This window comes from Callospermophilus lateralis, chromosome 3 (assembly GCF_048772815.1).
Source record: "Callospermophilus lateralis isolate mCalLat2 chromosome 3, mCalLat2.hap1, whole genome shotgun sequence".
In the NCBI taxonomy this organism is placed as follows: Eukaryota; Metazoa; Chordata; class Mammalia; order Rodentia; family Sciuridae; genus Callospermophilus; species Callospermophilus lateralis.
In genome coordinates, this window is record NC_135307.1 from 17,064,117 (window position 1) to 17,087,859 (window position 23,743).

The following is a 23,743-nucleotide window of genomic DNA, read 5'->3' on the forward strand; positions in this document are numbered from 1 at the left end:
CACACACACACACACACACACACACACACACATCCAAAGAATAGTTCTTCATCTATGATATACAATAAATCTGAAACTAACAACCATCCCTCAAGGACAACTCTAGGACTAGATAGCTTCACTTTTTCAAACAGGCAAGAAATAGTATCCATCTTACATAAACTCTTATGCAGAGCCTAGTGTGAAGAACAGTATATACCAATCTCATCAACACAGATATAATTCTTAAAATATACTAGCTAATTGGGGGGAAGGTTGTCCCAAACTTATTCTAGGAACACAGGGTTGGTTTAATTAAGTGAATTAATCAATGGGGGTTGGGGTTGTGGCTCACCTACTATCTTTTTTGTTAGTAAAATTTTAGTGAAACACCATTAAGCCAATTCATTTATGTATTGTCTGTGGACTCTTCCCAGTGGCAGAGTAGTTGTAACAGAGACTGTGTGGCCCAAGACACGGAAAATATGAAACATCTAGTTCTCAATAGTGAAAGTTTGCTGACCCTAGCCTACAGCAGAATATTATCAGAAAGTCAGGTTTCACCTAAAAAGTAAAATTATGTCTGTGAAAATGTGGTATATATACTCAATGGAATATTACTCAGCTTTAAAGAAGAGTGAAATTATGGCATTTGCCAGTAAATGGTTGGAGTTGGAGAATACCGTGCTACACAAAATAAGCCAATCGCACAAAACCAAAGCCTGAATGTTTTCTCTAATATGCAGATGCTAATTCATAATAAGGTGGGGGGCACGAGGGAAGAACAGCATTACCTTAGATTAGGTAGAGGGAAGTGATGGGAGTGGAGGGGAGGAGAGGTGGGGATAGAAAAGACAGAAGAATGAAACAGACATTGTTACTGTATGTACATATGTGACTACATGACCAATATGACTGAATTGAAAATGAAAAATAATGTCTCATTTTTCTGAGTGCAACATGTACATTCAGAAAAATGAGAAATTATATCTCATCTATGAATAATATATCAAAGTGCATAAATGCATTCTACTGTCATGTATAACAAAAAAATTTTTAAAAAGTAAAAATATAATCTTACCTTTGATATGGTGTTAAAAAATGACTTGGAATTATTTTTAGAATTGGTCTGCAATGCAGCTTTAGCTAATTTAAACTCTTTTTCATATCGTGCTAATTCTTTTTTGAGTTTCTCTCTTCGTTGTTGGTCTGCATCTAAGGTGAAAAACAAACCTTTAAAAATATGCAACAAGATAGAAAATTTAATTTTTGGACTTGTTACACTAAATTAAAAAAATGATACATTTTTCTTGCTAAAAATATTTACACTATGCTATATAAATAAAATCCATATAGTTTTTGAATGAAGAGAAATATTGACAAATATGTAAATTTATGGAAATTCTAAAAGGATTAACTAATGAGCATAAACTTGATGTGAGCAAGCCTAAGGGCATAAGAAAGTAATTCCTTAGTAGGTATTCATAGAGATATGAAGATTCCACATGTTGTTTGTGACTATGTAACTGCCAGATGCAGAATTTCAATTAGTCCAGACTTCTTCCCAAATGATATATTGTCAATAGCATCGTATGCTATTAAAATGTTAAATTATTTATGATGCTATAGCCAGGTGTGGTAGCACATGCCTACAGTCCCAGGTACTCTGGAGGCTGAGGCAGAAGATCTGCTTGAGCCCAGATCAAGGCCAGCCTGGGCAACATAGGGAGACCTGACCTCAAAAAGCCATTACATTTTAAAAACATTTTCAATCAGAAGGCAACTGACTTCTATTTCTCTTAACTGCTGTTCATTTAAAAAAGCAAACAAAATGGATTTACACTTTCTGGTGTGCTTTAAGTCAGGCACTGAATTGCTATATCACTGTATAAAGAAAAACTGGTGTAATGATTAAGCTAGTCAAATTTCAAAATTAAATAGAAGGTTGACTATTGGTAAGATAATGCATTTTCGTATAAAATTAAAAATCTAACATTCTTTTTATGAATTTAGAAATCCAAATTAGTAAACAAAATAATTTCAAGTTGAAAATCATCCTGAATCAGAATTTCTTTATAAAAATTTCTATAAGTTTAAAAAACAAACTAAGGTAATTTATATGTATAGTTAAGATTTCAACTATACATATGCTTTCAGGTTTTTTATTAAACAACTTAAAAAAGATAATTTTCTTTTATAAAACTATTACTCAGTAAATTAATACCAGTATGAAAATTGAGGAAAGCTTTCCAATTAGATTTGACACATAGTTAAAGACTTCTCTGCTCCACTGAAAACTGGGTAAAACTATTTTAATTCAAATGATTTAGATTTTCAAAGCTTGTAAATATTAAATCAGGTTTTTTTTTTTGTGTGTGTGTGTCTGTGTGTGTGTGTGTGCTATAAAAAAAGTTACTAATATGATGCAGAAGAAAAACTAGAAAATTAAAAATTTAATTTTTTATAAGGGGGTGACTCAAAATGGGATAGGGAGGAAGAGCATGAGAAGAAGATTACCACTAAATAGGGAAGAGAGGTGGGAGGGAAAAGGAGGGAGAAAGGGAGTTGCACGGAAGACGGAAGGAGACCCTCATCGTTATACAGAATACATGTATGATGTTGTGAGGAGAAAAAAAAAGTGTGTCACATTAGATTGGGTAGAGAGAAGGGATGGGAGGGGAGGGGAAGGGGGGATAGGAAGGGCAGCAGAATAAAATAGACATTATGATTGCTGTATGTATATAGGTGACTGTATGACCAATGTGATTCTGCAACCTGTACAATCAGAAAAATGAAAATTAAACTCCATTTGATTCAAATGTATGAATTGTCAAGATCATTGTACTGTCATGTGTAGCTAATAAAAAAAGAAAAAATAAAGTATTATGTCACACTACAACTAAAAGAATTAAAAGAAAATCATAAAAAAAAATCTGGATGATCTCATTACCTTTTATTTTATAAAAAGTAAGGTTCAAGGCAAAATGACTTGCCCATAACTTGTGTGCTGTGGCCAAATTGATCTTTAAAAATACATATTTAAGGACTGGGATTGTGGCTCAGTGGTAGCATGCTTGCCTTGCATGCATGGGGCACTAGGTTCGATCCTCAGTACCACATAAATAAATAAAATAAAGGTATTGTGTCCATCTACAACTAAAAAAAAATTTTTAAATGTGTACATAAAGGTCTCTATTCGTGTCTAAAATGACTTTTTCCCTCCTATAAAAACTATTTGACTTCCAAGATTCCTTCCGATATGAGTATCTACACCACTAGGGTCTGTTGCAAACACAAGGGATGAAAACAAACTTCGGGGTTGGGGAAGTGGCTCAGTGGCAGAGCACTTGCCTAGCAAGAGTAAAGCCCTGGGTTTCATTCCCAGCACCACACCAAGGTGAAATAAATAAATAAATGAAGTGCCAAGCATAAAGCCTGATAAGAAACTGTGTTCACTGAATGACAGATGGTGTCTAGTAGCTCACCTTAAGTCCTACCTATTCCTAAGAAGATACACAAGAAAAGATGGATCTAACCAGTTCTACTGTTTGTAATCTTTCCTAAATTGCACTCAAAGGACATTTTCTAATCTTTGTTCTCATTCTTATCTATGCCTTATTCATTCATTTACCACTTTGGGCTAGTATTTTTTAATGAGAATGGGCCACTTTGGGCTAGTATTTTTTAACATAGAAATCCTCTCTCAAACTATACAAAAAGTTAAATAATTAGCTTAGGAAAATACTAAGCTTAAAATTTATAATGCTTTAGTTTTTCTGTGATTACTAGTAAGATAATCACAGGCTGTGCTATATCTATGATCTACTTTTCTGGGGATCAAACTCACAAAAGAACATAGATATAAACCTAGCACATACTAGGCAAGCACTCCACCACTGAGCTACGCCCTAGCCTCTGTTTATTTTTAGTACACATTTTCCAACTTGACTTGAAACAAAGGCCTCAAATGTCAACCTTCAGATCTTTAAATATGAATTTCATTTTTTAGATTATTTCCTTAGTAAAGATTTCTATAGGGCTGGGGTTGTGGCTCAACGGTAGAACGCTCACCTAGAATGCACTAGGTCCTGGGTTCGATCCTCAGCACCACATAAAAATCAATGACTTTTAAAGTACATATCACTATCATGTTTATCACTTAGGCTATTAGGATATAAATCATAGCCAATATTTATCTGGAGAAAAGTGTCACAAAGTTATAGTATTTATAACAAATCATCTAGTAATCTTAATAAGCCACGGGTAATGAGAATAATATAATTCTAGAACATTTGGTACCATCCAAATGTATATGTAGGAAAAATAAAATCCAAAGAAGTTAAATAACTCATCCAAAGTCATATAGTAATTTAGTGGCAAAATATGGGCTTAATTCCCATATTTAGAAATACAATATAGATTTCTTTTATTTACGGGTAAATTTTTAAAAGTTAGAAAGGCTTTCTCAAAGGCAATATGTCAACACCCTCTAAAATGGCTACTATCAAACAACAGAAAAACTAATGTTGGGGAGGATATGGAGAGATTGCAACTCCTGGGGAAAATTGGTGGACTGTAAAACGATGCAGCAGTTATAGAAAACAGGAGGTTAATTCTTCAAAAACATCACAAATGGAATAACCACGTGATCTAACAATTCTACTTCTTGTCGGGGAGGGGATATTCCCTCAAATATTTGAAAGCAGGATCTCAAAGAGATGTTTGTTTCTCTTGTTCATAGAAGCACTATTCATAATGTTCATAGCCTGTTCACAACAGCATTATTCACAACAGCTGAAAGGTGGAAGCAACTCGAGTGTTCATCAACCATGAGGACATAAATAAAATGTAGTACCTGCCAACAATGGAATTTTATTCAGCCTTTAAAAAAAAAAAAAGGAGATTCTGACACACTGCAACATGAATGAATCTTGGGAATATTATGCTAAGTGAAATAAGCCAGTTGCAAAAAAAAAATAAATGCTGCAGGATACCACTTATTTAAGAAAATTAGAATAGTGCAATTCATAGAGTTACAAAGTAGACAGTGAAAAACAATTCATAGTGACAGAAAAGGGAATGGTGGTTTCCAGGGCCTTACGAGGTTGAGTTATTATTTAATGGGTATAAGAATTTCAGTTTTGCAAGATGAAGAGTTCTGGAGATAAATGATGGTATTATTTCTATCAAAATATAAATATACTAACTGACCTGAACACTTAAAAATGGTTATGATGTCAAATTTTAAGCTGTGTGTATTTTATCACAATCTTTTTAAGAGGCAATATGTCAAAAAATTACTTACATTTGATGCTGGTAGTCACACTTATTGGAATTGAGCAGTCTACTGCAGCTGAAAAACAAAAATTCATTGCTTAATGATATTCTTAATATTGATAAATGGTAACGAATATCAACTGTGGAAATCACAAAAAAATCCCCACACTTGCAGTTCCTTGCTTTGATTTTTATTGTATTTCTAGAGATGAAAAATAAAATGTCTTTTATTAAAAATATACCAGTTGGGATTAACAGATAATTAGATACTGTCAAAGAAATATTAGTGAACTTAAAAACATAGCAATATAAACTATTCAAAACAAAGACTGAAAAAGAAATGTTCAGAGCATTGCTGACCTAATAATATACCTGTATCATTATATCATGTACCACAACATACTTAAAATGGCAGTCCTAAAATAAGCTTAAAAGAAAATGTAAAAATAGAGGATTTATACTACCTGATTCCAAGACTTACTGTAATTCAATGGTAAAAAAGGCAGTGTTGTATGACCATAAAGATGGAAATATAGATTAAAAGATCCAAAGATGAAGTCCAGAAATAGACCCACATATATGATTAAGTAACTTTCAAAAAGTATTTAGGATTCAATATAGAAAGGACAACCTTTTCAACAAATGGATATGAAGAGGCAAAAGAATGACCTTTATATCCCCATATTTAAAAACTAACTCAAAACGGACTATGAATTTAAGTGGAAGAGCTAAACATAAAACTTCTAGAAGAAAACAAATTTAGGAAACCTTAGTAATCTAAGGCAGACATGTCTTAAGGAGGATATTAAAAACAAACTATAAAAAAATCTGAAAACTAAATTTAATCACACATGACTTTAATGCCACAAAACATTATTTGTTTGATTTTTTAACCATTTAAAAGTATAATCATAAAATAAGAATAAATATTTTAAAACTTTCTTTCTTATTTATTTATTTTTTGTGGTGCTGGGGCTTTGTGCATGCAAGGCAGGAACTCTACCAACTGAGCTATATCCCCAGCCCAAAACTTCAGCCCTTTAAATAGGAAAATTAAAAAGCTTACACAGCAAAATACAAAAAACAAAAAACAAAACAAAAAAAAAAATTAGGAAATTTAAAAAGGTCTGCAGTTAATAGTATATTATCAATATTAATTTCCTGTTTTTAAGATTTTAACATTGGGAGAAGCTGGGGGAAGAGCATATGGCAATTGGCTATATTATTTTTGAATTTTCCTGTAACTCTAAAATTATTCCAGAATAAAAAAAAAAAAAATGAGGACTAGTGCCTGCCTAGCATGTGTGAGGCCCTGAGTTTGATCCTCAGGCTTGGAAAGAAAACAAGAAAGAAAATTAAAAGACAAGTCACAGACTAGGAAAAAATCATTGTTAAACATGTATTTGATTTAGAACCTACGTTTAACAAATTAAATCTCAGACAAAAAACTTATTTTTTAAAATGGGCAAAAGTTTAAACATATCATTTCACCAAAGAAGATAAAAAGATGGCAAATAAGAATAAGAAAAGTTGTCAAAATCATTAGGTATCAGGGAAATTTTGCAAACTAAAACTATAAAGAGATACTACCACATATCCACCAGAATTGTTCAGAAAGGACTGTCAAGACCAAATGTTGGTGATAATGTACAAGTAATGGAAATGAAAAATGGTATAATTACTCTGGAAAAAGAATCTGGCAGTTTCTTAAAATGTAAAATACACACACTTATCATATGACATCACAGTTTTTCTCCTCATAAATAAATTTACCCAAGTGAAATAGAAACATGTTCAGACTCTATGTGAATGATTATAACAGCTTCATTCTTTTCATTCTTTTTTTTAAAAATATTTTTTAGTTGTAATTGGACACAATACCTTTTTTAAATTTATTTTTATGTGGTGCTGAGAATCGAACCCAGTGTCTCACATATGCTAGGCAAATGTGCTACTGGTAAGCCACAGCCACTGCCCCTTGGGTAACTTTTTGGGGTGATGGAAATGTTCCCCATTAGAAATCAGCAAACCTTTTCTGCAAAGGGCAAAGAGTTAATGCTTTACATCTTGCAGGGAGATTCAGTCTGTTATATCCAGTCAACTCTGCCTTTTAGTACGAAAGTTGCCGTAGACAATATGCATAAGAATTAACACGACTATATTTATGGACAATTAAATCTGAATTTCATATTATTTTCACATACCACAAAAAACTGTTATTATTATTTTGTGCAACCACTAAAAAATAAAATCATCATTTTTAGTTCATGAGCCGTATAAAAACAAGTAACAGAAGGATATGGCCTGCAAGCTATACTGAATTATTCCCATTTTATACTGTAATTGTGGAAATGGTAATTCAAATTATATATTTTTCAAAATATTTAAATGTATACTTATAATTAATGAATTTTATTAGATACAATTTATCTCTTATGAAAGCTGGCAACAAAAAAAGTCCAAAAGAAAAACAGTCATTAGCATCTTCTTTGTACAACTTCCTTAGTAGATTAAAACAAAGAAACAAACAAACAAAAAAAAAACAGATTATAAATTTCTATTAACAGCAACATCTAATAACAAAATAATATTAATGTAATAATATTATGGATAAAAGATAAAATGAAATAACCTAGGCATTAGATAGATTTCAAATATAATTACCAAAACTGACATTCTGAATTTGCCACCTATATAGTGAATACTGCATCTCAGTATATAACACCAATTGTCTTATAAATAATGTATTAATTTCTACTACAGATATATAATGATGAGAAATGAAGTTGGGGGTTGAAATTGGGCAAAGAAAGTTCACATTTGTACATTTTTACCTTTGGCTGAAAGGATTTTATTATAGTGAACAGCCATGTGATTCTTGACCAGCTGCAGAGTACTTAATCTGAGAGAAGAGGAGTCAGTGCAAAAGGCTAAAAATTAAAACATATTTAATCATTATATATTTAAAAATCAATATAATAATCATCACAAGATAAACAAATTACTGATTATTAAGCTCATTCTTATAAAACATTCTGAAATTCAATTGACCCCAGACCTTTATCTCATTCTGGTAACATTTTTTAAAAATTGTTTTAGACATTGATGGACCTTTATTTTATTCATTTATCTATACGTAGTGCTGAGGATTGAACCCAGGGCCTCACACGTGCTAGGCAAGCACTCTACCACTGTGCCACAACCCCAGCCCATCATAGTATCAGTAACACTTATTAGTTATGGACCACTTGGGTCCAAACATTTCCAAGAGTAAGTTTTTCAGGTATGAGGGTTGGGAGAAGAGATTCTAGAATATAATCTATAACTATATTTACAAAATTATTTCTTTTTGATATCTCTTAATCTTTCTTTTTGTTCTTTGTGGTTGGACACAATATCTTTATTTCATTTATTTATTTTTATGTGTTGCTAAGGATCAAACCCAGGGCCTCACGTGTGCTAGTCAAGCGCTCTACAACCTCAACCCCAATATCTTTCAATCTTTTAACTAAAAATCCTTAGCCACTTGCTTGACTATGTACCATGTTAATAACTGAGCAATCTTCAGGGTGTGGAGGCACATGCCTATAATCCTAGTGGCTGAGGAAGCTGAGGCAGGAGGATCACAAGTTCAAAGCCAGCCTCAGCAAGTTGGTGAGGCCATAAGCAACTGGGTGAGACCCTGTCTCAAATAAAATACAAAAAAGGGCTGGGGATGTGTTTCAGTGGGGTTCAGCACCCCTGATTCAATGCCCAGTACCAAAAAAAAAAAAAAAAAAAAAAAAAAAAAGAGCAATCCATGAAGTTTGGGAAATTAAATTCCAAACACCAAACCTAAAGATTCCATTCTGAGAGTCAAAGTCTATTTATACCTGAAAATACGATTTACGAATCTCTTTACTGCAGTCTTTTTAAAATATCAGGTCTAAACTAAGAGAGTACGATCACATAAAAACTCCATGACATTAAACTGCTTTACCCTCATCTAAACTGTTTAAAGGAAAATTTAGAAACTGTTAAGAGTTTACATACAAAAATATAGTATAAATGTAGGCATAACCTTTTTAAACATTAAAAAGTTTTTGAGAATACATGCATATGGTTGGAAAACATTCAACAGCTAAAACACCACGTAAAGATGGAAACATAAATGACTTTTTCTACACTGAATCTAGTCTCCTCCCCCACCAGACATATACGCTGCTAACCTTTGAAATCAATTCTTCAGGGAAATGCTATGTGTCATACAAGCATGTACAATGACTATGAGGTTCTATGGCGAACATTTCTTGGTTGTGCGCCATTGCCATGCATTGGTCTAAGCTTTTTACAAACACTTATCTAATCATTATTATCACTATTTAATAGAAGTCGAAACAGGCACAGGTATGTGATTTAGATCTCAGGTCAACTGTTGACTAAAAAATGCAATGATTGGATGTGAATCAAGGCACATCACACTTAAATGACTATACCTATACCAGGTCTACATTCTTAAAAAAAAGTTAACAAACTTTACATTTATCCTTTGTTCTGCTTTTCTATGTATGTATATTTTAAATCTAGTGTCAAATTTTTATTTAAGACTTATTTTTCAAAGCTTATAATTCTAGTGTGCAGTCTCTCCATGTCTTTATATATACACTCTAATACAAAGAAATATTCGGGAGGCTGAAGAAGGAGGATTGAAAATTTGAGTCCAGCTTCATCAACTTTGCAAGATTCTGCTAACATTAAAGGGTTAGGGATGTAGCTCAGTGTTAGGAGTGCCCTGGGTTCAATCCCCAGTACTTAAATAAATAAAGAAATAAGTGAAGTAATTGAAAATGTGATCTTTTCTTCACATTTAGATATAACAGTATCAAAGATTTTCATGTAATAATGAAATAAAAAAGGGCTTCAATTATTTTGCTAAAATCCCAAGCTTACAACTTTTGAAAAACAATTATAAAAATATATTTTTAAGTTGATATTAAAAATTTACTTTGAAGGCTTTAAAAATATACAAACATCACAGGACCTAGAAATCCAGTTGGAAAAACATTTGCTAAGGACATAAAGTGTGTACTCCAGTGCTCCTTTTCTCTGTGCAGCTTTTCCTTTTCAGAGCTTATGTCTTGATTGTGATACTCATCCTGTTTAACCAGGATAGTCTGCAGGCAGAAGCAGACAGGGCTAGCTGTGGCAGGAGGCAGCCAAGTCCGCATATAGGGCACGGTAATAGTCTGAAGTCAGAAACTCTAAATTCTCTGAAGAATTCCTATAGCATTTAATTATAATTAGTAGTATTGAAGTCCAAATACCCATTAAATGAAGTAATTGTCTCACCAAATCATATACTTTGTAAATACGGGAAACAGTCATTTAGCAAAGCTACCCATTTGAGGACCTCACTTACCATTACTTTTGGTGCTCAAGTGACCTTTAAATAGGTATGGTGGTGGACCATATCTGGGAAGGACAGAGGTTGCTCTGACTTTTAACAGAAAAACATGAATTAGGATCAGTGAAATGCAACTTTCATAAAATCCAATACTGAATATTTTTAAAATAATAAATGTATCTTTTTAAAGTCATTTAAAATTTTATTCAATTATATTACTAACCATCAATAATACATCACAGAGGAAAATTTCTACAGTCATAGATTAAAAATTTTCTCTTTTAAGAGAATAAGCTATTTTCAAAGCTTGAGATTTTAGTTTGGGGAAAATGATAAAAACATCAATTGTTACTTGATCTATACTGGTTTTATTTTGTACACACTGACCTCATTAGCTTTTTAATTGTTTTCAAACAATACAGCTAAGATTTTGAGTTTATACATCTGTATTAACTATTTTTTAATTAATTAATTATAGTTAGGTATAGATGACAGAAGTGTATTAACTATTTTAATTAACCACAGCTATCTGTACTTAAAAATAATTTTAAGAGTAATCCTCTTAACGAAGCATCTGAGTAAATTAGAAATTAAATAATACATTAATATGTCTAAAATAACTCTACATAAAAACCAGAATCAGAACTTGATGACTAAAAGATATTTTAAGGTTCATCTATGTCCAACCCCACTTACTTGCTTGAATCCTATATAAACACACTGTAATTATCAGGGTTTTTGTTGTTGTTCCAAATGGGTGTTTATTGCATTACCCAGGCTAGTCCAGAACAACTCAAGCAATCCGCTCTGCCTTAGCCTCCTGAGGAGCTGGGACTATAGGCACGTGCCACTGTACCATCCTATATTTAAAAACAATTCTAGGGCTGGGGATGTGGCTCAAGCGGTAGCATGCTCACCTGACATGCACGGGGTGCTGGGTTTGATCCTTTTTTTTTTTTTTTTAAGAGAGAGAATTTTTTAATATTTGTTTGTATGTGGTGCTGAGGACCGAACCCGGGCCACACGCATGCCAGGCGAGTGCGCTACCGCTTGAGCCACATCCCCAGCCATGGGTTTGATCCTTAACACCACATAAAAATAAAGATGTTGTGTCCACTGAAAACTAAAAAATAAATATTAAAAAATTCTCTCTTTCTCTTTAAAAAAAAAAAAAAAGCAATTCTAGTAATGGAAAACCTGATATCTCCTTGAAAGGCAGAGTCTGATCTTTAGGTATACGTGGGACACTGAAAAATTATATATAGGCTTCATCACCAAGTAATTTCTTTCTCCAAAAAGTGATTACAATTTTAATAGTAATGTTCAAAATAAAAAAGCTGAGTTACAGGGTCAAATGTAATCACATGCAAAATATAAATACAGTCTTCCCAACACAGAGATGTTTTAGGAAGGTAACATGGTTAGCTTGCTATCTCATATGGGGATTAAAAGCTATAAAGAAATGGGGAGGACACATACAAATTCTAGAAGAAATAAGAATGATGAAAGAATTATTGAGGCAGAAGAACTAAAATCCAGATCCAGAGAGGAACACTTACTAGGACAGACAAATAGAAAAATAATAGAACATTCCAAAAAGTTCCTTCTACATCACAGGCCAAAAGACAAAAAGAAAAAAAAATTAACTTATTTAGAACAGTAGCAGTTGAGGTGATACCATCTGAATTGGTAATAAAGACAGTCATGAAATTAACATAATATCTACCAGGAAAGAAGGAGGCCTGAAAGCTAAACCTTTTTTCTCCAGAGGAAAAAGAATGCTCCACTTTCTGCCTGTCCAGAATTCAACACCTCTTAACCTGAGAATCACCTCCACTTCCCTCTGGGGAACCTGTTCAAACAAAGCTGACTCTATTGGTCAGGGTTGAATATGGAACCCAAAACGGATTAGCTGTGTTGATGAATCAGCAATGAATACATGACCCACATCCAGTCAGAGATACAATCCTGGGACTTTACTGGAACTATTAGAAAAGATGCTTTTTTTTCACTGGGCTTGCTATGTCTAGTGTAGGATGTAATCCAATTCCGGTACTATGGGTGGGCATCTTGCACCATATGATTAGGGTCTTGTTAAGTTGCTGAGGCTGGCTTTGAATTTGTGATCTTCCCGCCTCAGCCTCCCAAACTGCTGGGATTACAGGCATGAACTACCACAACAGGCAACACTATAACAATATAAATTGCTCACTACTTGAGCCATTCTCTAAAATACTGTATCGCATCTGAAACAGACTGAGAGGATACCTAAGCTCTATGTAATTTATTATCTCCAAATTCCATTCAAATGTATGCACGTTTTACTCTAAGTCACAGAAAAGGGGGAAAAAGTTATATTCAGAGAGGTTGGAACGAAAGGAAAGTTGGCACCTAGAGATATTGCCTGGGATGGAATAAATGCCCTCTCCACCCACTTTCACCTATGGATGGTAGCTGTGAACAAGGTAGTTACAATTTGCTCCCAGGTACCAATTTGGCATCTCTTTAGCACAAAATGCTGATAAGAATGGAACTTAGATGTACTTTGAGGACATGTTATCCATTTACCTTCCAACATACACCAAGGCATATACTCATTGGTTTCTACTATTCTTACAGGTAAATGTCATCTTAAAATTGTCAGAATTGAAAGGAAAAATTTGACAATTCATCTGGGACCTCTCACAAGCTTTGCTGCCTGTACATGTGTCATATTATCCTGTTTCTTTATGTGGTGTTTTTTTTTTTTTTAATTATTAAGTGAACATTTTAGGTACACTGTAGCAACTCTAGATATGGGATCCTCTCCTGGGCTTGTTTTCCTTGTTGTCTTCCTGTTTGTTTAGTGACTTGGTTAAACAAGTCAACAAAGTCTGTTTCCCAAAGAGTGAGACCTCTGATGGAACTCCTCAGCATCAGAGCGCTGGGCATGTGCACAGATACAACTTCTCCAGTGAAACGGAACCCCCAGTCTTTGGAAGGAAGTTCTCTTGCAAATCTGTCCTTCCTTGAGTACTGTCCCTCAGCCTACATAGTTTAGAGTTACACCTTTTTGATAGTTTAACAATTCTTTAAACTTTCTTTGCCTACATCACTATATGGTATCTATATTTTAAATGGACCCAGAATGATTCAAAGGGCATGGAAAAGTACTTTCAAACCAAATGTAGGAAAAAAGAACACCATCTTTTAAATATACTAGGACTAAAAACCTGTTCATGAAATTGAACTTATTGTCAGGATAATAAAATTCTTCTGCCTGGGACAGCAGTTTGATTTCCTACACAATTAAATTTTATCAGATAGCTGTAAGGAACTCCACTGAAAAGATGGTGTTTCATGTAGCAGGGTTTCCCAGGAATACTGGAGGTTTGGGAATCTATCAGTCATTGGTAAGTATCTCTGTAGGATCAACATATTAAAAAAAATGGAGACATTATATATATATATATAACATATATTTTAATATATATATATCTGTCTCCTTTTCCCTTGCCCCCACCTCTTAAAAAAGAAAAAGCTTTCTTTCTTTTCTTTTTTTTTTAAAGCCACTTTGTTATCTATACTAATAGCTTGTCTCTTCTTCCTTCCCCAAAGGTCACTGATGACAGAGTAGGTGGCAGTTTGATATTCTCAATCTTTTCTTCCCTTTTTCTCAAAGAAGTGGGAAACAACACTTTCAGATTATCTAGTCCACCCCACCACCACCTGCCACATTTTACAAATAACTAAACTTTCAAATAAAGTGAATGGCTGAAGATTATTTACTTAGTTAATAGCAAAGATCATAAATTAGAGCTACTGTTTTTCAGGCATCTATACCACCATTCAGAAGGTTTACCCTACAAAAGGATGTCTGTAATGTGATATACTGTATGAAAATGTCAAAAGATAATTTTTCTTTAGGAGTATTAATTTATTATGCTCTGAAATAATTAAAGTAATCTAATGAAATCTAAGAAATTTATTTTCAACTAAAATTAAGCATTCAAGCTTTGGTTAAATTTACGATTGCTTATAAGTAATAATCTGTGGTGTACAAGAATTATTACGATATTTGTTGAATATTATATCTATTTTAAAAATGCACAATCAATTACAAATGTTTGATAGTATTTCATATTCTGTAACATCCTAAGAATGAAGCTAATTAAGTAAAAAATATTTTTACATATTTGAAATGAACCTAGTTTTAAAATAATTAAATAGCAAATATTAAAAGCTTACTGTCTGTTATATGGAAAATATATACATACTTTTCCCTTGCCCCAGTCTCTATCATACTATTGTTAAGCAAAAGCACTGGTTCTAAGGTTTTATATTCCTGACTTGGATTCAAAGCTTGTTCTGCTTCTTAATTGTGACCTTAACAAGTCATTTGTTTTATTTTAATCACTGTGAAATAAGGTAATACCTACCTAACAAGTTTTTTTTTTTTTTTTTTTTTTTTTTTTTTTTTTTTTTTTTGGTGCATTGAGTGAGATAAGTAGGGAATGAGATAGTTCTTGTTACACAGCAAAGGTTTAACGTTAAGTTTATGTTGTAAAATTTCTGAAGACCATAAAAGCATTTTGGTTTGCCTTTTCTAAAACTTGGGTTATTATAGTGCCAGAATATCCAATTTGCTAATTAACACCTTTTACATTCACCATAGCTCTTATTTTGAACAATGATTACATAATAAAGATATATTCACATTCAAAGTCAGGAATTAGCCAGCAGCATGATTGAAAGGTATTCCTTTAAATAGATAAGAACACTGAACTGAGAAGGAGAGAGTATATGAAAGTTGCCTCATTAGCTTGAGGAAAGAATGCGACTTGCTTAGAAAGTGAGAAGATGCAAATTGAATTGGGCAGATTTGTAAAGACTTATGGTTGGGCTCCAACCATTTCGCCATGCTGTCTGCTTAACTCGGAATATCCAGTCAAGGTCAGGTGTGTGTTGTGATTATGGATTAGTCTTTTGCTACTAAAACTGTATTCCCGGACCAGCAACATCTGCATCTCCTGGTAGCTTTTTAGAAATACAACATCACAGCTTCCCTTCCTCCGTCCCCCTCCACCCATGGGACTTGATGAACTATAATCTACATTTTAACAGGACTCCTAGGAGATTCCTATTCATGTTAGAGGAGCTCTGGGTTAGTCAGTAGTTTGGGGGGACACAAGTCAGTGACTGAGTGGGAGATTTCATAGGTACTGTGTACTCAGAATGTCCCAGAACATTATGTACTATCTGCATTAATGGTCAGGAGCTCTAAGGCATGGGTATTTGACCTCTACTTCCAAGAACGAACAGAGCAGAGGGAAGCTTGATTTGGGGGTCCATGAGGATTTCTCTCTCAGAGCTCCTGGGGCTGCACCACCTCCAGCTCAGGAATGGCAGGCCCTGGTGTCAAAGGCGACAAAAGCACACCCAGGAAGCGGAGCTGTGAGCCTCTGGGCTCGGGACAATACGCGCCTAAGCGGGGGGACCCAGAGCTCCCGGGGTGCGGCCTGGACCCACGCAGCCCCGACCCGAGGCTGCCCTTTACCTCTCTGGCTGCCATCCATGCTTGGTCCTCTTGCAGCCGTCGTGGGGACACCCAGGGTCCCCTTGGCCCTTCCCCACCGGCCGCACCCGCCCAGGGCAGGGCACGAGTGAAAACCACCAGCCGGTGGGGGTGCAGCCTCCGGGTGACCGTAAGCAGGCGGGTTGCTAGGGGCTGGTTCCACAGCGTCCGGATTGTGACGTCACCGCGTAGAGGCCGTGCGCCCCAGGAGCCCCGCCCCCGCGGGGGGTCCCTGGGCAAGGGCGGGGCTTTTGCCGATGGAGGGCTGGAGGGAGTGCGGGAGCGCGGGAAAAGCGCCGCATGCCAGTCTGTTACTCTGGGATCCTGCCAGTCATCCACAGTGAGAACTCCTCTAAGGAGCCAAGTCACCAGCACCTGGCAGGCTTTGTCACTGCGGGAAGAGCTGGGAGAGGAGGTGCTCTCATCCGGCATCCACATCCCCTGGGTCCCAGAAAAAAAGTCAAACACAAATGTTACTTGAGGTCAGGGTAACATTTAACCAGTTCCTAATAATTAAATTTCAAAGCAGTCCGTGAATTTTTGGATTAGTGAAAGGCTTGGGAGTGAAAAACATCTACAAATTTGCATCTTAATTCTTAACTTCAATCAGCAGTTCGAATTTTGCTTATTGAGCTTCTTGTTTCCAGTCCCTACCTTCCTTTAAGGTCTCAATCCATTTTCCAGAATAATGGAAGAGAACTGAAATGTGAATAAGGTGTTGATTTATTCTGGGTGTTCTAAAATCTGTCTGTTTAATTTTGAAGTAGTTACCTGTGAACCTTTGGAAATAAGATGAGAATTGGGCGGAGAGCCTTCTGTCATGTATGTTCTCAACAGCTGTGTCTATGGAAATTTTGGGCTGAATGTATAATTCTTTGCAGGGGTGGGGGCGGATGGGGCGGACAGTCCTTGTGCAGTGTAAGATGTTTAGCAGTGTCCCTTGGCCTCTACTCACTAGAGGTCAATACTCATTCCTCTTCAGGACATTCAAAATGTCTCTAGAGTCTCCTGTATTCCCAGTGGCTCTGGATGCTGAGGCAGAAGGATTGCAAGTTCAAAGCAACTTGTGAGGCCCTGACCAACTTAGAGAAACACAGTTTCAAAACAACAACAACAACCAAAACAAAAACAAACAAACAAAAAAAAACCCAAAACAAAACAAAAAACAGGCTGGGGTGTCTAAGCACCCCTGTTCAAACCCTGGCAGTACAACAAAAAAAATCTATAGACATTGCCAAGTGTGGCCTGGGGAGCAAGGTTGAAAAACATTGCCATCATGGAAAGAGTACTGGCTTTGGAGTCATATCTGTAGAATTTGTGTTTCCTGCCCTTGCAAGTTTGATCTTGAATTAGATTCTAAATCTCTCTGTGTCTCAGTTTCCTCTTTTCTAAAATGTAAATGCTGCTACTAACTTTGTGGTTATAAGTATTGATGTGTATGGTGGTGACATATAAAAGGAGGTATTCAAATAAATGTTAACTTTCTCTAAGACACCTATCTCAGAAGAGCTGAGTATCAGGGAAGTCAGATGTAAAACATTAAGTCTGGAACCCTATAATAAGAAAAGAGGAATAAACCAGAAACCAAGTTATAGCCATATCTGAACCCATGGTTCCCTAAGATGTGAAGTAGGGAGAAAAATAGATTCAAAATTTGAGGAATGTGGAAGTATTGAGATGGTTCTGTGGTCACAACATTTGGAAGGATATAGGGGTGGAGAATCATATGTTTCCCAGAAAAGCCAAAACTTTCCTTTCTGCTCATGATTATGTGAAATAATCCTTCCTAAAATCGTGAAGGTTTTTATTCCACTATTAGCAGCTAAAAATGTCTTGCATTTAATAGGTCTCCAGTAAGCATCTATTAAATTGAATTAGAGCCAAAGCTTAAAGGGCAAATACCCTTGGGAAAGGCAAAACAATGACTCGATGCCCGTGAAAATGATGCCAGCTCCTCTTATAAAAGTAGATTTGGGGATAAAAATAGATTTTGCTTTGAAGTCGGAAGGGGCCTGGTGATTGGGAGAGGGGAGGGTTCTGAAGATACCCTTTCCTGGTATTCAGTTCTGCCTAAGGCCATCCTCGTTTCATTACTTCTCTTTTGAGTAGTATTTGTTTCGATTCTCTCAAGAATGTATCACAATAGAGTCCATTTCTCTCCACTTTGAGCAGTCAACATACTGTCCTAAGTACCATTTAATTTGTTCTTTGCTTTTACTTTATGTATATAAATAAGAAAGAAGATCCTTTCTGGTTCCTTCTCCCAGGAGATAATCTATTGTGTTGAACAGATGCATACAGCTGGTATTAGTTCTGAAGAAATCCTTCCACTGGGGAATCACTACCCAGTGCAATGGCCTTGGAAAGGAGGCACTCTGAAGACTTTTTATTGAATATGTAAACATTAATTTTGTGTTCAGAAATCATTTCAATATTTAGAAATTGGCATATCTGTATTTTATTTTTTTAAACTTATGTACTCTTTTTTAAATTATTTTTTTAGTTTTAGGTGGACATAATATCTTTATTTTACATTTATGTGGTACTGAGGATCGAACCCAGTGCCTTGTGCATGCTAGGGGAGCACTCTACCACTGAGCCACAATCCCAGCCCAATATCTGTATTTTAGAAAAAAAAATATTGTCTTCCCTAATGAATTGGCATGTGTAAGCCAATTATTTGGTTTCTCTCTTTTTTTAGTTTACTTTTTTAGTTGTAGTTGGACACAATACCTTTATTCCATTCATTTATTTTTATATGGTGCTGAGGATGGAACCTATGGCCCTGGGCATGCTAGGCAAGCGCTCTACTGCTAAGCCACAATCCCAGCCCCTTGGTTTCTCTTTTTGAATTAGGTGGAAAGAAGCACAAAACTAAGATTACATTCAGTCATGATGTTATTTGTAGCCTTATTATTATTATTTTTTTGTACTGGGGGTTGAACCCAGGGGCTCTTATCCACTGAGCCACTACCCCAGGCCCTCCACCCTTTTCTTAAATTTAGAGACAAGATTTCCCTAAGTTTCTTAGGAGCTGAGGCTGACTTCAAATTTGTGATCCTACTGCTTCAGCCTCCTAAACTGCTGGGATTACAGGTGGGCACCACTGTGCCCAGCCTTATGTTTTATTTATCTCTTTGATTCCCTTTACTGGGAATTTAGCTTTTATTCTTGTACTCTTATTATAATGGTTCAGTTATTGGATAAGCTCTAAGCCCTTTGGAAATGGGGATATAAATAAACTATATCTTATACAAATATAGTTTGTATTTATCATATTTTATTATATAGCTAGTATTATTTTAAATACTACATTATTATTATGTGTTTATATCTTCATAGGTGACCCTTAGTTTCATAAGTCAGAGGATTCCTGAAATTCATGTTTGTCCCTTTGCCTAGCATCATCAGTGAAAATTACCAACAAATGCATCAAAGCAACAAAAAGGAAAAGGTCAAGACAATTTTTTTCCTATACATTGGGTTATTATGAACACATTTTAATTCAAAGTCCCGGATGGACAAAAAAGGTAATTCAGGAAATTTTTAAAAGTGTACACAGTAGGACAAAGTAAAATAAATAGAATTGAATGATGTATGCATGCATTTTGCATTAACCTGTCTCAACACAAAATCCTTTTGGCTTTGATGACTGAAGAATGATTGAGAATTTGAACCATTGACTATTTCCCAGTCATTCCCCAATCAAAAGACTGTAGCTATTGATTCATCTAACATTTAAATGAGAAAATGGAAGTTTAGAGCTAGTTGGTATTATATTATAAAGTAATGGATTAATTTGCTATTTGTCACTAGAGGGGGCTTTAGGAAAGTTTTAAACTCCATATCTGAAAAACAGCCATGTGGAAGCAATATTAACCTACAAAGCTTATTTGAGGATTGTCTAGTGGAACTGACAAACATTTTAAAAAATGACTCCAAAGTAGAGCTCTTCTAATTATAGTTAATGACATGTATACAGAGTTATTTTTTTCAAGTACAGGGGGAAAAATGACTCTATTGCCTAAAAGTCTTTAATGGATTGAAAACAGTCTTCATCATTGTCAACCTATAATTTGATTTTTCTTAATTTTATTATTAAAAGCATGAGAGAGCAGGAAAGACCATAATTCTCCATAAACCAATATGTGCCTAATAGAAGTACTGGTGGATGAAAGAGAGTAATAGTAGGATATACATGAACATTTCTTAAGGAATATAAGTCTGACATCTGAATATAAATATAACCTTGTTCTTAGACAATGATGATTCACAGAAATTTTGTTGTACTTTTTAATATGATTAATTCCACAGTTTATTTTCATTTTTCCTATATTTGAAGAGTACAAATCTGTAACTCTAGGTAGCTTAGCTGATGTCTTGTTACCACTAAAAGTTTCACTCCTATATTGTGACCCTTTGGCAAAGGCTGCTAAGATTGCAGATATAGACCTGCTAGTAATTGCCACCATACTTCAGCTCTCCATTTCTCCCAGCTGTGTTCTTTAAATCTTTTCATCCAATTAAGAGGACAAGTCTCCTTGAACAGGACTTAATCATTCTATGGTTCCTAGGTAACCTGTCTCTATAGCTTGAGAAGAGCATCTTATCTGTTCTACTGCCAGTCAGTTGCTACAATACATTGGGGAGGATGCTTGGCCTACAGGGTTGATAATCTCCACTCAGTGTTTTCTCAGTGCAACTGCTTACCAGTGGCTTCACCATTCAAAAAAAGCCAAACAAAAGAAAACCATAACTAAGTTGTTCTTCCATCCTGATAATTCCACTTCAAAAAATAGAATTTGGAGTTTTAACAATTTCTTTGGAATAATTTCTTTAAATATTTGAGCAAGTAAAGCTTAGAAAATGGAGGTGAGGATTCGTGACTCTTGATTCCCCTCAGACATGTTCAATATCTGACTTGACTTGACTCAAATATATGGTTTTTCTTACCCACCTGACACCTTCCATATGCTTGTCTGCAAACAATTAGTTTCATATTTTTAAGCAAAATTAAGTTGCCCAACAGTAAGAAAATGTGTTATGAAAACAGCTTCTTGTTATGTAACATTAAATGTCTGCTGAGGTTTTTACCTGTAGGCAGCCTTAGGTTAAAGAAAAACATTGAGGTCAAAAGTAAGTACAGGAGTCTCCCAGTAGGCATATTCTAGATAGAAACTGGTGGTGGGCCTGGCACAGAAAGACTTCCTCTGTGTCATTTAAAATATGAAGAGTGGATGTTTATGTAAGATAAATAAAAAGGTAGAATAAGAGATGTTCCAACTTTCCTAATTTACTTTTTTTAAAAAAATATTTTTTAGTTGTAGATGAACACAATATCTTTATTTATTTTATGTGGTGCTGAGGATTGAACCCTGTGCCTCACATGTGCAGGGCAAGTGCTCTGCCACGAGCCACAGCCCCAGCTCCTAATTTACTTTTTTAAAAAAACTTTTTAGTTGTATGGACACAACACCTTTATTTTATTTATTTTTTTTTTATGTGGTGCTGAGGATTGAACTCAGTGCCTCACATGTGCTAGGCAAACGTTCGACCACTAAGTCACAACCCCTAATTTACTTTTTAAACAATCCTGGTAAGTGAATTAGGGAACTGGGAGGATGTTAGTGAGCTCTAAACCAAAACCCTTATGTTACAAAAAAGACTACTGGAAAAGATAACTAGCTGTAAACTCGGCTTTCTGACTCCTGATTTAGTGTTTAGCCACTAAATCAGGAAATGGGCATCAAGACAATGATTTCAGTGTCTTTGTAATTCATGTTGACTCTTTTACTTAAGATAATGGAAAAGTGATTTGAATGTGCACACACATTCATATAAAATAGAGAAGAGTTTGCTTAACAATTCGGAGCATCACAACACCCAATCTCAAATTATGCTACAGAGCTGTGGTACCCAGAATAGCATGGTATTGGCATAAAAATCAATGAAGACAATGGAATAGAATTGGACACACACACAAATCCACATAGATACAGTCATCTGTTTTTTGACAAAGGTGCCAAAAACATATATTTTAAAATACCATTTTAAAAATAGTACTGGGAAAACTGGATATCCATATGTAGAACTGTTACAAGGCTAGGGCCTTCTGGGAAACTGAGGCAGCATAAAGACCCCCCCTTCCCCTTCAAGCCTCAATTCTTGAGATCAAATCAGAAAGATTTCAGACATGTTGCTCAGAGTAACAGGCATGCATTTATTGAAGGAATCAGAAAGGGTAAAGGGGTATTCTCAAGGCAGAGAGTGGGCCCTTTTATAGAGGAGAGGGACAAAGTTCCTGTCCTGCACTTCAGTTTTATTGAGAATTCCAGAGAAGTTTCTAGAGTGTCCCGCCCAGGTCTGCCTCTTGACTTTTGACTGACAGCAGGATGACATCAAACTTTCAAGTTCCCACTGCCATGACAACTCTAGGTCACTTTGGGCCATGCTGACAACTTCTAATTGGATTCTTAACCATAAATTCTTACAGACTTTATGGTCAGGAGGAAGTATCCTTTTCTCCCTTAGTTTCAGGATCTGGCCTGTGGAAAGGTTCACAAAAATCTCCTCCTTCAGGGTAACTCGAGTTCCTCTTAATGATGTCATTATAGACTGACCTTTCTCCTGCAGGTAACAGGTAGTTTGCTGAGGAATGTGACATATCCTGTCCATGTAAGCCAAGCAGGGCTGCAGGGAAATTGCTTCTTGGAAAAGAAAGCAGTGGGGGTTAGCGTGGTGGGCCCATTTTATAGAATTATTCCCTTAATCACTCACATCTGTCTGCCCCCATCAAAAATGAAACAAGATCCCTATCTCAAAGTGGATCAAAGACCTAGGAATTAGGTCAGAAATGCTGCAACTGCTAGAAGAAACCCAGGGTCAGCACTGCAACCAAGATGCAGGCATTGATTCCTTAATAAGACTCCTAAATTTCAAGAAATGAAACCAAGAATCCATAAATGGGATGGCAGCAAATTTAAAAAGCTTCTGATCCGAGAAGGAAACAATTAGAAGTATGACGGGAAAGCCTATGGAATGGGAGAAAAATCTTTGTCAGCTACTCTTATGACCAAGAATTAATATCTAGAATATAGAGCAAATTAAAAAAAAAAAAAACTTAAGTCAGGCATGGTGGTACACACCTATAATTCCAGTGACTCTGGAGGCTAAAGCAGGAGGATTGCAAAATTCAAAGCCAGCCTCAGCAAAAGTGAGGTGCTAAGCCACTCAGTGAGACTCTGTTTCTAAATAAAATACAAAAAATAGGGCTGGGGATGTGGCTCAGTGGTAGAGTATCCCTGAGTTCAATCCCTGCTGTCAGGCCCCGCCCCCCCCCCCCCAAATAAAAACCAACCAAACTTAACATTTTTTTAGAAAAAAAACCAAATGACTTACTCAATATATGGGCAAATGAACTAATCAGACATTTCTCAAAAGAAGAAACACAAATGGCCAAATAAATATATGAAGAAAATGTTTGACATCCTTAGCAATCAGGGGAAATGCAAATCAAAACTATCCTGAGATTTCATCTTACTCTAGTCAGA

At 35.4% G+C, this 23,743-nt stretch overlaps 1 protein-coding gene across 5 annotated transcripts in view; it reads right to left on the minus strand.

Moving 5' to 3' along the window:
- The window catches only part of Spata7 (spermatogenesis associated 7), a 33,420-nt gene extending 17,081 nt beyond the window's left edge, over window positions 1-16,339 (minus strand). For 2 of the 5 annotated variants that reach the window (XM_076848042.1, XM_076848038.1), the window contains exons 1-5: window positions 16,176-16,339; window positions 10,655-10,732; window positions 8,091-8,186; window positions 5,285-5,332; window positions 1,061-1,194 (exon numbers count right to left, since the gene is read on the minus strand). In XM_076848042.1, coding sequence (XP_076704157.1) covers window positions 1,061-1,194; window positions 5,285-5,332; window positions 8,091-8,186; window positions 10,655-10,732; window positions 16,176-16,194 — 375 coding nt within the window. In that variant the 5' untranslated portion in view covers window positions 16,195-16,339. The remainder of the gene's footprint in view (window positions 1-1,060; window positions 1,195-5,284; window positions 5,333-8,090; window positions 8,187-10,654; window positions 10,733-16,175) is intronic. The other 3 variants (XM_076848039.1, XM_076848041.1, XM_076848040.1) reach the window with 3 other exon arrangements.
- Window positions 16,340-23,743: the final 7,404 nt, after the last annotated feature.